The 13,642-nt window shown below is 39.8% G+C and overlaps 1 protein-coding gene across 7 annotated transcripts in view; it reads right to left on the reverse strand.

The window, feature by feature from the left end:
- Window positions 1-6: 6 nt before the first annotated feature.
- Window positions 7-13,642, reverse strand: part of Sdc (Syndecan) — a 111,731-nt gene continuing 98,095 nt past the window's right edge. For 3 of the 7 annotated variants that reach the window (XM_044393310.2, XM_044393309.2, XM_044393312.2), the window contains exons 4-7: window positions 7,107-7,512; window positions 6,294-6,812; window positions 2,956-3,123; window positions 7-2,382 (exon numbers count right to left, since the gene is read on the reverse strand). In XM_044393310.2, the coding sequence (XP_044249245.1) occupies window positions 2,210-2,382; window positions 2,956-3,123; window positions 6,294-6,812; window positions 7,107-7,512 (1,266 nt within the window). In that variant the 3' untranslated portion in view covers window positions 7-2,209. The remainder of the gene's footprint in view (window positions 2,383-2,955; window positions 3,124-6,293; window positions 6,813-7,106; window positions 7,513-13,642) is intronic. The other 4 variants (XM_070214137.1, XM_070214136.1, XM_070214139.1 and 1 more) reach the window with 4 other exon arrangements.

Genomic DNA, 13,642 nt, shown 5'->3' on the forward strand with positions numbered 1-13,642 from the left:
GACATGTTTTGTTTAAATTAGTTTTATACCAGTTTTATTTAGCAAATCAAAACCAATTTCTCAGTACATTCAGCGCATTTTAAAAAACTAACAAACTAAACGCTTACAAAGTAGCAAAAAAAGTTGATGTAAAATTTGACAAAACGTACTATGGGTCGAGAGTAGAACAAACATAGTACTTGTACATATCAAAAAAGTTGCAGTTGCGTTTTTTACAGTGTAGAAAAAGTTGTGTTCAGAAAAATGTTTTTGCTTAGTTCCTGTTGCTGTTGTTGCTGTTCATGTTTGTTCTGTGTGTTTTTTGTGTGAGTTTCAGTTGGAATTCCGGAAGGGGGGAAAATAGTTTTCTGTTCTGATGATGATGTTCGAAATTTCCCTTTGTTATATGCTCTGCTGTCGAAGTAGTAGTATGTTTAATTCATTATTTATGCATTATACACAGTTACACACACAATTGATTTATGTTGCTAATTATATACTTATATGTTATATATTAGTTTTCGTTTCGTTTCTTTTCATAACTTTCTTTTCGCAATGAAAATATGGCATGAGAGTTGGAGAGAGAATATTGGTTGACTAACAATTAAACAAGTATTGCAGCTAATTGGTTGGTTGTGTTTTTAGGGGCGTGGTTGGTATAGGTGAGTATAACATTTGTGGCTGGACTGCTTCCGTTTTAATTTAATTGAATTCGCCTTGTAAACTTAACAATTAATTTTCACTATTGCATGGTCGTGGTTATGATCTGTGGCTGTTGTTGTTCTTGTTCTGGTTTTTTGTTTTTCAACGTTTGTAATTCGCTTTTGTATTTTGCTTGCAAAACTAAACAATTGTCATTGACAGCGAACGTAAAAACTAAATAAATGCACAATAATTAATGCGTAATCCGATTTTGATTCTTAGCCATGGAAGAAGCAGTTGAGTCAAGCGAAGGAAATCTCGAATAACTCTAAAACCCAAGTGGAAACCTAAATTAATGTACAATTGCTTTCTCGTTGACGATACATGTATCTCATTTCATTCTGAATTCTTGTTCATGTTCCAATTTCAATTTTAACTTCGTTTCAATAAATATTCGTGGTTTTGTGTTTTCTAGAAAAAAGTAGAAATAGTTGTTTTCATTTCAATTCTGTTGGTTTTTAGTTGCCAGGAAGGTTCACAGTGTTCATAAATCTGTTTTTTGCTTCATTTAGTATTTTTCGTTTTTTCTTTTCTTTTTTTTTTGTTTGTTTTAGGAATTACACTAATAATTACATAGTTTTGCTTATGTATAACTTAAAAACATTTATGCATCGATTTCCGTTTGTTATGTGCCGCACAATTCATAATTATAATTATTTTCATTGGACTTCGTTTGACAATTGATTGTTGAAATAAAGAGTTAAGTGTGTGAGTGTGTGGGGGGTGGTTCGACGAGGGGGTCTATCGAGAGTTGAGAGATAATCGTGATGTATCCAATTCGCTTTCGTTATTCAGCTAACATATATAATCCATACATTTATATTCAATATGCACGAAAGTTGCCTTTACATCTATGTAGTTGGATGCGCGTGTGTGTGTGTATTATCATAGTTATTATTCAATTTCCTCCTTCTCCTTCTGCTTTTGCTCTACATACTCGTAATTCATAATTAATTCGCTTAATTTTGCCCGCCCTTATATTGGTTTCACTATTTATATATAATATATTATTTATATATTAAATTTCGCATGATTTATTTGCAATTATATTTGATATTTTTGTTGGTTTTTGTCGCTTAAAACTTACTTAATTAGAAAAGTCGCATACACACACCCACACACGCAGAGAGAGTCGGTTATCTGTCTGTGTGTGTGTCTATTTTGCATTAACTTACAGGTAAGTTTTCAATTTTTTTTGTTTCATTTCTTATTATTTGCCGATTTGTTGTTTATATTTTTTTTATTTTTATTTTAGTTTTAATTACCCCTCACGAAAAATTGTGTGTGTTTTGAAAATGTTTAAAATTTTCAATTTTTTGTGTTAGTTTTGTAGCTGCTTCTGCTGCGGATGAACTATCCTTGTTTTAGTGGACTGCTGATGATGATGCACCCCCACTCCGCACAGTGTATTCAGTTGAGCCTGACCAAACCCAGTCGCTCCGCCTCCGTCCAGTTTTCCGCACTATCGTCCTCACAGTTTGTTCCTGCACTTGTGGTCAACTTAATACCTGCGCGCCGTGCCATTATCTCAGGCGTAAAACTCGCGATTATTCGCGTTTTTCGCATACGAATTGTTGGCCGGCGATCGCTTGGGTTCGTCCAGCGCATAGGATCCCTCGTCCTTTTTCCTCATGCGGTACACGATGAACATGACCACAAGTATGGCGCAGAGCAGGCCAACGACGGCACCGCCAATAACAGCTGCGGAATAGAGAATTATATTAGTTATCTTTTCATGTAATACGGCGGTGTAACATTTTAAGACTTTGACTTTATCCTCTTATTTTTACAGATTAATGACTTGAGAAGAATCACTGACTTCCTAGTAATTTTAGCCTTTGAAATGCAACATCTGAAAAATATCACTCATACGCCAGATGTACAAACATGGTTTTTTGTTTTAAAGATAAATCAATTTAAAGTGTTCAATATTCTAAAGAAATGTCTGCAAACCTCACAATGCATTCAGGTGATTTTTGTAAAAGCTTTCTAATCACAACATTATTTAATTGGACTTACTAATTTGTGTAATGACATATTTTTATAAACTTATTATTATGAACAAATAACATCAATTAAGATTTTACTCTTTACCAATTTCACACTTTGGCAGTCATAACAGAGTTTAAGAAATGTTCAAAAATATAGTTTAAACATTATGGCGTATGAGTGATATTTGTGGAAGCTTAGCAAAGACAATTATTTAAGGCCAAGGAATTGTAGTTGTTGAAAATTCTCAGCTTTTACAGATCCACCCTATATAGGCTTACTCACCAGCCAGAATTCCGGGCTGCGAGAAGAAGCTCGACGTGCGATCGTCCTCGCTCATGATGACCACTTCGTTGCCGTTGGGCCTGTGATCGATGCCCTTCGTGTCGGAGGGCTGGCTATTAACGTTCGTGTTGGGGTCCAATTCGTGCACGTTGCTGCCACCTGCGCCCGCTGTTCCGGAGAGAAAGAGAAGGCATTACGGCGATGAGAAAGAGATGCAGTGCGGAAAGGTCCATTTATGCCCATGACGTGCAAGCAAAATCAAACAAAACAGAGAGTGAGACAGAGAGTTGCTGTTTTGTTTTGTTTCGTGTTGTGGGTATTCAATTAAATTGATTCGAGTGTCAATATTGGTTTTAGTGAGCGTATACGATTGTGTAAACATGTGTGAATGTTGTGCGTGTGTTAATGAGCTGTTATGCAGTATTTACAAGGCTTAATGTTAGTCGAGCAGCGTTGACTACATAGAGGGAGACTTACTTTAAAGGCTAGTTCTTATGTGGTATGTTCCGAATATAACTATAAACTAACAACGATACCAAAAACAAATCTCTCTAAATTCGAAATTAAATTTATCATAGTGTACTTTAAGTCACTAAACTAGATAACCTAGAACTTGCTTTTAATTTATCGTTCCTTACATCCAGTCAAAATATCCTGACACCTAATTTCACGGTAATGAGCAGGGATTTCCAGAAAAGTTTGATGCGAAATGAAAAAAGTTTCTCAGCTACGAATGCAAATTGTGACAAATTTCGCTTGGAATTTTCAAGGGCTGACTTAAGCTTCCCCTCAAACAAGTGCAATTAGATTGCTTTCTGGAAATCGACAGGCAGGCGAAAATTTAATGCCAGTTGCCTGTCAAACCAGCCGAGTTTAAATTTTATTTAATTGGCATGGCTGCCGTTCGTCTTACCCACAATTTCGGCACAAGTGTGGGCTTCTTATTTTTAGCAGAGCCATTGTTTGATCCCCGTGCCCCCCATTCAGAATCCCCAAACAGCTTAAGACAAACAAATTGCTTGTTTAGCCCTTGTACTCGCACACACACATGGCTGCTCCCTTGAGGGGCGGCATATTAATTAGGTAATGCCCACGAGGGCTCCTTGAATTGGCCCTCGCGAATAAACCCCTCGAATTGATTTTATATGCGTTTTGCAAACTGGGGGAAATCAAGGCGAGATACAGAGAGCAATAGAGTGAGAGTTCTTTGAGTCGGTGCTATACGAAGGAGCTATAAATATTTGCCTTTCAATGCGATTTCCAAGAGCAAATGGATTTTCCAGCTGCTGGCTTTGAGATTGCTTTGCTGTCTTGCCATTCCATTGATTGTCTGCTTGTCTTGAAGACTTTTTGTTTGTTCAGAACCAATAAAGGTGCCTACATCATGTGTGCGTCTGTATTTGATGGGAAAATGCACTTTGTTGCCCCTGATGGGGTTGTGGGTTGGAGATTTGGATTTGGGGAGGGAACACTACGACGTTGGGTTTGATTTCGTGCTTCGGTGTTTCGTGTGGTCAGCTGTGCGCAATTATGGCAAAATTATTGCCTGCGCTGTTTGTCACCCGCGCAAGCCGACCATATTTATTGTGTTTGTGCTCTCAGTCGAGGCGTGGCAATTGCAAAGCAAACATCAAAGCCATAAACCCGCAGAACACACAGAGCCCATACCCTCGATTGCCATTAGGCTGTGTTTCAGTTTCTGACGGTGCACTGCTCGCTTTGTTGGGACCATAAACAGTGATTGTGAGAGACGTACACGGAAATAAATTTTGAAATACCGTGAGATTTTTAGAAATATTTACTAAAATGAAATTTCTAGAGGTTTGAAAAAACACCTCTAAAACTATTAATAAAAAAGCTAATACCATTTTTAAAGTGCTGGCACTGAATATTTGAAATATTGCATTTAGAGCTCCGAGAAATTTAATGAACATTTATAATTTAATACTTTTATATCTTATTTTGTAAGACTTTGGGTGCCGTAGAAATAAACAGTTTTTAAATCGCTTATAAAGACGTCTAAAAGTATGCAATAAAAAAAGGACGTCGGTCCTCCCGATTTTATATATGTTGTTGCATATTCAAAATACACCTTTGTTGGTGAATTCAAACCCCTATTGATTTTTAGAGGACTCTCACCTTCTCCCACACTATTTCTCCAAGTGAACCCACTCACAAAGCCGTATCAGGAGCAACAATGCCTCAAGTAAGCGGCTACAGTTACGCGCCAAAGACAGGAACAGGAGCCTTGCCATAGCCAGGACTCGGTGATTTTTCATTTGAAGTGCCTGCGAAGCACACCAAGTGTTTTTCCCCAGCAACAAAGCACCAAATCACTGCGCGGCTTAGTGCGATTTTCCAGGCGATTTTCATTCACCAAATCGCAGGAGGCGGAACTGTCGGGACAGTGTTAATGGAACTTTATGCCTAGGGCAAGAATTGCAGAATGTCTGGGCGTAGTACCCTCCCAACCCTCGACTCCTTGATGGAGTGCTTTCCCTGTTGCAGCTTAATCGATTGTTTGGATTTGGCTTTGTCTTTGCCTCTGTTCTTTGTTTGTTCACCGTTTGTCACGATAAAAGCTTTTAAACTATCCTTAAAATATTCGCCTTAATCTAGCTTAAGGTTAAAACTAAACACTTAAACGATGAATGAACGACAAAAACAGAGTGAACGGAAATGATTCAATGAATTGGTTATGAATGTGTTGGAATTATGTGGTAAATTGGACATTCCTTGTGGACAAAAACAAGAACGTGGGACAGACTGAGACCGAGAGAATTTGCAGACCACCCGCAGCGTTGACCGTAGACTTTTCAGAGCGCGACAAATAAACCAAATCATATATGTAAAACACACACCAAATGTGAAACTTAATTTGACTAACAAATACTTGAAATTTAAGGTACTTAAAGTGCACACAGGGAGACTACTCAAAAAAAGCAAAGCAAGTATACATAAATGCAAACCAAACTACTTAATATAAGCAAAGCAAATTTACACCGGGAAAAGTTTTAGGAAATCTAGTTTATATTTTAATGATTTACTTTTTTTCTGTGTAAAGTGCAATGACACAACATAAAAAGAAAGCGGAGGGCACCAAGCAAAGCCATAAAGTACTTAGCCAGCAAACAATAAGAGTTAAGATACATCTTTTTTTTTACAGACTAGTGCAGGGACTAAAAAGACAACCAAATGATGTGCAATACAAAAATAAACAGAGGGAATTAAAAGGTATGGTAAAGGTATAACGAAACACAAAACTATATAAATAAATATAAACCAAGTAAAATAATGAAAGGTAAAAAAGTAAAATGGTGAACATAAAAACCACTGACGTTCGCGCTCTGTAACATCTCCATCGTTGCCACCGATTCGCGGACCACCCAAATCGCTATCCACACTTTCATCCTCATCGGCGCCATCCACATCGATTTCATCCTTGGTGAAAACTCCATCGTCACCATCGGAGTGTTGGGGAACATCTGGCTTATCATGTCCAGATTCGGGACCATCGATATCAATTTCTTTCTCCTCCTCCTTGCTGCCATACTCATAGTCATCCTCATCGTCATCGATATTGGGATCATGACCATCACCGCTGGCCTCCGAGTCGAGATCCTTGTCAAAGGGCGGGAATATGGGCTGATTTGGTTGTGAGGGTATGGGGATCGTCGAAGCTGTTGTTGTCGTTGTGGTGTTAGAAATGGGATAGGATTCTTCGGTTGTAGAGGTTGTTGGCACTGCCGTTGTGGTGGTCGTTGTCGTTGTGGTGGTTGTTGTGGTCGTGGGCGTTGGTGTCGAAGAACTCGATGTTGTTGAGATTGTGGATGAGGTTTGTGTTGGTGTATGAGCTGCTGGATATAGAGATGCGATTGTTGTTGTTGGTGTTGTTGTGTATGATCTTGGGATGGGATTTTCGTTAATGCTAATGTTACTACTAACTAAATTCGATCGATCCTTAGCTAATACTTGATCTATATCTGATGCTGAAACTGTTTCTGTATCTGTTTCTGTTGTTGAAAATTGTAGTGGTGGTGGTGGTGTGTTTGTTGTTGAAATTGAAGGAATAGGAGTAGAAAAAGTAGTAATGATTGTTGTGGCGGGTGTGGAAAGTACACCAACATTTACATGACTAGCTTGATCTTTACCGATTGAGTTATGGCCACCGATCTCACTACCACTGCCACTGATGATGCCGTTCTGGCTGTTGATGTTGATATTATTATTATTCGCTGTGGTGCTACTACCAATGATTGTGCCACTATTCGTTTGATGGTTATTATTGGGATTGAGATTGATATTCTGGCTGTTGTCGATCTGATTGTGATTATTATTGTTGTTGAATCTACTCGAGATGAGGTCGCTGTTGCTGTTCTTGCTGTTCTTGCCGAAGTTCTCGTTCGAGTTATGCTTACTGTTTATGCCGGCGTTGCCGCCCTGCGAGACGCGCGTGTTGTGCGAACTGTGCGAGTGCTGGTCGGGTTCGGCGTCCTCGTCATCGGGTCCAAAGCCGGAGCCAGAATAGTCCGGTTCTTTCTCTAGATCTTCGTGTATCTGCAAAGGGAATAAGTGGGTGAACAACAAATCAATTGGGATCTTAAAAGATTTCTTTTATAAATTTTGTGTATGAAAAACCTGATACCCATTCCCTTATCTTAATAGAAAGTATTATAAATAAATATTTATACCCGTTACTCGTAGAGTAAAAGGGTATATTAGATTCGTGCAAAAGTATGTAACAGGTAGAAGGAAGCGTTTCCGACCCTATAAACTATATATATTCTTGATCAGGATCACTAGCCGAGTCGATCTAGCCATGTCCGTCTGTCCGTCTGTCCGTCTGTCTGTCTGTATGAACGCTGAGATCTCGGAAACTATAAAAGCTAGAAGATTGACATTTTGCATGCAGATTCTAGGAGTTCCTACGCAGCGCAAGTTTGTTTCAAAAGGATGCCACGCCCCCTCTAACGCCCACAATCGCTTATATACGATTTTAAAAATTTCAATATTTTGGAAAAGTAAAAATGCAGTTTTGTTGTGTTTATCAATACCTATCGAAATGTAGAAGAAATTTTTTAAATCGGACCATTCGTTAAAAAGTTACGGCGGATTTTATCTCGATCTCCTTCGCACTTCCTTTAGCTGAGTAACGGGTATCTGATAGTCGGGGCACCCGACTATAGCGTTCTCTCTTGTTTAATTTTAAAATGTTTGGTACTTCTTAAGATATCAAAGGATTTTTTTTCATTTCCAAAAGTTTAAATGGAGGGATAAAAAGGAAGGCTTGGGCTTTCAAAAGGGTTCTAAATAAATTATTTACAATTAGCTAAGGAAATGTTAAAAGGACATTTTAGGGAAAAGAAACGATCTAGAAACAATAGTTTTTCCCAAATATTTTCCCAAGTGTCGCCTAAAACGAATAAAGGACATTTCTCCATAACAAAGCACAAGCTTTGTGAGCAACAAATGGCAGCTATTTTCCATTGAAAATTATGCACGGCCCCCGTGTGTCCTTGAGCTGTTCCACATTCGCGTTTGAGATGCTAAGAGGGATCGAGACCCTTGGGTCATGTCCTCCGGCCTTCGGGGAGCACATTTCATGGGGTCCATTGTCTGACTGAGCTTCGACTGTGACGGGTTTTTGGGGTTTATTCGCACCAAAACAAGTACAAAACCCACCCGCAATCGGGGGTGTAGTAGGTGGAATGGGTAGGGTAAAAGGAGGCAGAGAGTATTACCACAACAACTGTGACCAGAACCAATTGGCCCAGAGACCATAGACCAGAGACCAGAGACAGCCGTGGGCCAACCGAATGACAGAGACAATTCCCGGCCGCAGACGCCAGCTCTTGTTTATTGACTTTAATTTCGTTTGTCGCTTGTTCGGGCCATAAAAACAGTGGCCAAAACAGTGGAAACAGTGGCCCACCAAGGAGGCAGAGGCAGCAAACTTAATTGAATTTCTTCACGCGTTATGAAATGTCCTATAAAAGACTTGGCAGTTGGCCAGCTAGCGACACTTGTTGACCCCACTCCCTCTCCCCCAATCCCCTGATTTTAGGCCACATGCATTATATGTGTATAGACAAGGCCGACAACAACGACTGTGAGTAATGGGGGAATGAGCTCAAATTGAGTGATTGTGGCCGCGAGGGGAAGCAATTAATTTTCCAACGAAAGAGAATTGAAATTTGTTTTTATTCGGGATCAAATTAAATTTTGCCAGCAGAGCTTGGAGCATTTGTTTCCATTTGTTTCATTGAGTCGAGGATTTACAAACAATTTGTGTCCCCGTTCCACGGCATTCATAACGGAAAATTGAAAGCACACAAGCCGGGGGGCTGCCTTTTCAACAAATACGGGAATTTAAAAACAAATGTGAAATCTCAGTTGGGATGAAAGTCAGGACTGTGAGGATACCTCTTGGTGACTTTGTATTTAACAAAAGAGGGAATGTTCTGAGCGTTTATATTCTTAAATCCCTTAACGCTTGCAATATCATTCTAGAATGGTATTAATTAAATTCCCTTTCTGACGTAAGCAGGATACAATTTGAATGCAAATTGGATGGGTAAAATAATTGTTCTGCATCCTGTCTTATCCACAAATATACTCAAGCTACCCAAAGAAAAAATAATATAAAAGTAAGGCACACAAACATTATCCCTGCAAATACATATCCATTTTCGCTACTGTTTTTGTTGTTTGCCTTCATATCATATCCTCTCGTTTCGTTTGAAATTTAATTAAAATATTTTTGCATTGCGTATACGCAGCGTTGCGCACCGAAACTGAAACCCACACCGCAGCATATATCATCCTGTGCAGGACAGTTGGCAAGCAAACGCTTGACCAAAAGCACTCATAAATATCCCTCCAGCGAAAGAAGGGCGGTATTGTGGGTGGTGGTCGGAGATTTGGAGGATGGTGACTAGGGGATGGGGGATAGGGGATAGGAGCACCCCAAGTGGCCATAAAGCATGCGGAAAAAAACAAAAATAAAAGAGAAAAAACTGTTTGTCCCGGCTCTTGCAACACTTTCGTTCTGGCCGAGTTTATTTAAAGCGTTTTGTGCGCTCCTCTTCGCCTTTCCGCCTGCCCCGCTGTTTTGCCGCTTGATTTATGCAGCAATTAGCAGTCAGCAAAATGGGGCAAGGCAGTAAGTAGAAAGTGGCGAGTGGCAGCCTCTCACATGACTTAGCACGGGGGCACACGGGTGTCCACCATGTTTTTGGGTCTTAAATGAAGTCCTGCTACTGCAGAACTTGCAGTTTCATGAGTTGCAAGTTGCTAGCCCAGCCGCAATTTAAACGATTATGGGTAAAAACTTTTCCCCATGGAATATTTTGGGGCAGAAGATCGATCGGGACCTGCGGCAACAACTGTGGCCAACCGAAACGACCGAGAGTGCAATGTGAATTTATGCAATAAATTGCTTTGTTAATAAAACACGAACCAAGAAGCGGGCGATGGTGATGCAAAAGCCAGAAAGCAGATGCTGCATCGTCCTGAGGTGCAATGTGGGTCATGCATGAATTTAAATGATGTCATTTCATCGGGAGCCGGGACTCGGGACCTGGGATCTGGGACCTAGGACCACCTGCTGCCAGTCAGGCACCGAAAATGGGAATGGGATATATATGCTTTGCCACTGCATGCCGCATTAAATTTGCATTTGCTGGCAGCTGATGCTTCTGCTGCTGCCGCTGCCGCTGCTACTGCAGCTTCTTTGGCTGGCCAACATGGCGTATGCTTGACACCATTTTGATATATGACAGCGAAAATGAAATATTCCAGCCAGCTGGGTAAGAGCATTTCCATAAAACGGAAATTGTTTCAATAAAGCGTTTAAAAACTTCTTTCGAGGGGAAGGAGCAAAAAAACTTGGCAAGCAAAATGAGAAAATAAGACAAGGAGCAACCTTCGTAATGAGCGAAAATTGTGTCAGTCAAACTATAAGAAGAAATGGGGGGAAAACTATAAAGGAATGGGGCGGAAAACAGAAGAGTGAAGTTAAGAATGGTTGCAAGGCACGTTTCATGCATAAACAACAGCTCAAGTGCAGCTGTTTTTTCCCCTTTCATTCTCTTATATTTTTTGACTTTTTACAAACATCACAGAAGTTGTCATGGCCCTGAGGAAAAAAGTTTTTTCACCCACACTCTGAGCCTCATTCAGCATAATTAATGCCTGAAATTTCATTTCAAGTGCTGTGCCATCATAAAACAGACTCAAGAACAATCTACCCACACACAACACACACATGCCATCAGCATCCTTTCTCTTTATCTCCAAACAAATCCCGGCTAAATCCTGTACGACTTTATTTTGTAAATAAATTTCGAAACTAAATACTAAATACAAGGAGCTTTCAATTTACCGAGCAACATCAGAAGCTGTTTTGGCCAACTTTGTGTTCTGGCTCAGAAAAAGTTCTGCTAACGAGTAAATTGTCGATTTGACAATGTTCGCAAAGTGCGTGACTTGAGTTGACCGAGTTGCTAGAAACATTTGGAAAAATCCTTGGCCAGGGCAAGTTTTGGTTTTTAGTGTCGGTTCGGGGTTTTCCACTTTGACCCACTTTCCTCCTTTCCTTCTACCTCCCCCTTCAAATTTTACGTAACCACTTTGACCCTGTGTGTTCTCAGAAAATTTCGCATTGTGAATGCTACATTTCGGGAGCCAAGTGGCCTGCTAAACATTTGCATGGGTATTTCTGCAGGAAATGGCCAAAGTTTGTCTGGCCGGGGAAAAGGGAGGGTAAGGAAACAAACCGCAATCCCAGGAAAATTGATAGCCCTAGCCAATTCCTGAATTCGTTCTCGGCTTTGTTTTTTCAGCATTGGCAGCATTGCTCAATAATTGCTCCGAGTGGAATCTCTGGGGGGAGTCCTAATTTATTTACATGCACTTGCAACTTTGGCCTACGGGGAGGAGGAAACGAGAGAGAAAAGCCGACTCAGCTCAACTCCGGGGGAAACTCAATTTTCCAGCTGGAAGATAACTTACGGCTTTATTTAGACAACGAAATTGAAAATTCGTTTCGTTACTCTTTTGTTTTCCTCTCTTTCCTCACTTTTTTTCCAGTTCCCAGGCTCCCTTCCGAGCGGCAAGAACTTTTTCTAAATATATATATATAGATAGACAAGTTCTGAGCTACTTGGTACTTTATTTTCATTTCTATTTTCCCCTCTACTCGCTTATTATTTTGCAATTGCCCATTTACATTTAGATGGGGAGCAAGAGCATATAATCCAATGAACAGTCGAAAAAGGGTTCCTTAAACTACAGAAAAACTCGTTAGCACCCACACTCGTGTGCTTTTGCATATTCAATGCCGAGATAAAATAACAATTTCTGATCTGTCATTACAGGATTTTCATACACAAGCCCCTTCGAAATTATAAGTCTTCTAAACTGACTTAAAATTAAAGGTTTAACTTGGTATTATTTACATACAAAAGAATAGAACAGATAAATATGGACAATTTGTATGTAAATAATTTAAAGATGGTAATTTCCTTTCTTTTTATACCGTTTTTTACTGTGTTTCTTTCGATGCTTTTCCCTTAAGAAGCTTTTCATTGCAAATAATTGCTTTTTAAATGCAACAAATGAGCAACAGAGGATTTTCCTCATCTCTTGTCCTTTTTCTTGTGCAGCAAATTGAAAAAGTTTTTTGGCAAAATAGCGCCATGTTTTTGCTTTTGAATGCCTCTCAAGAGTTTTCCACAACTTTCACTCACAAACAAACGCACACACACAGTCATACATAGATAACAAGGAAAATTGTGTCGTGGCCTTGCTGTTGGCTACAATTGTTGTTATTGTTGTTTGGTTTTCCCTTCGCCATTTTAGTCTGTATTCTATCTGCACAACTCTTCAGCGATGAAAAGCCTTTTGTTGCATTTCATTGTGCAAGGCCACGCCCACCCAAACGCCTCTGGCATAATTTGACACTTAATTGGCAGCTGCATTGCGGCGGAAAAAGCAGGAAAATCCTGCGAAAAGTGCACATTTATCAAGCTCAGTCTGTCAGTCTTTTGCTTAATTTCTGACGTTTTCCTTTACTTTTTTTTAAAGGTTTTATCGTGTTTTACCTTTAAGGGATGCGGATGCGGACACGAGCCAATTTGTATTTCCCTGTGGCGGAAAACACTGCTATTTTATCAGCCCGCAGAGATTTATTTGCGAGCATTTTTCTTTTTTTGCAACAAGGCTTTAATGATTTTTCCGTGTTCAAGTGACACAAATTTTCGTTTCCCTTTGGTTCGGCGAGTAACACAAATTTGCCAACGCGACAAAACGCAGCGAGGCGTTTGCCTTGGCCACCGCAACCACCATCATCGTCGTCATCATCATCATTATATCCTGGCAAAAGTTCCAGCTCATCAGCAGACGGAAAAATCAATAACCGCACCCAGGCTTTCCTTTTTTTTCGGCCTGCTCTTTTTCTCTCCTATCTCCGCATTTTTTATGATTTTTTGCTGCGCAGTTCTCGCACAAATAAATTAAAAGCCGCATCATCAGCATTAGCCGGCGGAAAAGTAAATCTGTGTTAGCTGTAGAACAACCCAGCCGCTTGCCTCCATAAATAATAATTTTCATATTTAAAGCAGCGACTTATCTTTTTTGTTCTCTATTTTTTTAAGCCTACTTCCGCGGCTGGCAATTAATAAATGAG

The sequence above is a fragment of the Drosophila takahashii genome, chromosome 2R (genome assembly GCF_030179915.1).
Source record: "Drosophila takahashii strain IR98-3 E-12201 chromosome 2R, DtakHiC1v2, whole genome shotgun sequence".
Lineage (NCBI taxonomy): Eukaryota > Metazoa > Arthropoda > Insecta > Diptera > Drosophilidae > Drosophila > Drosophila takahashii.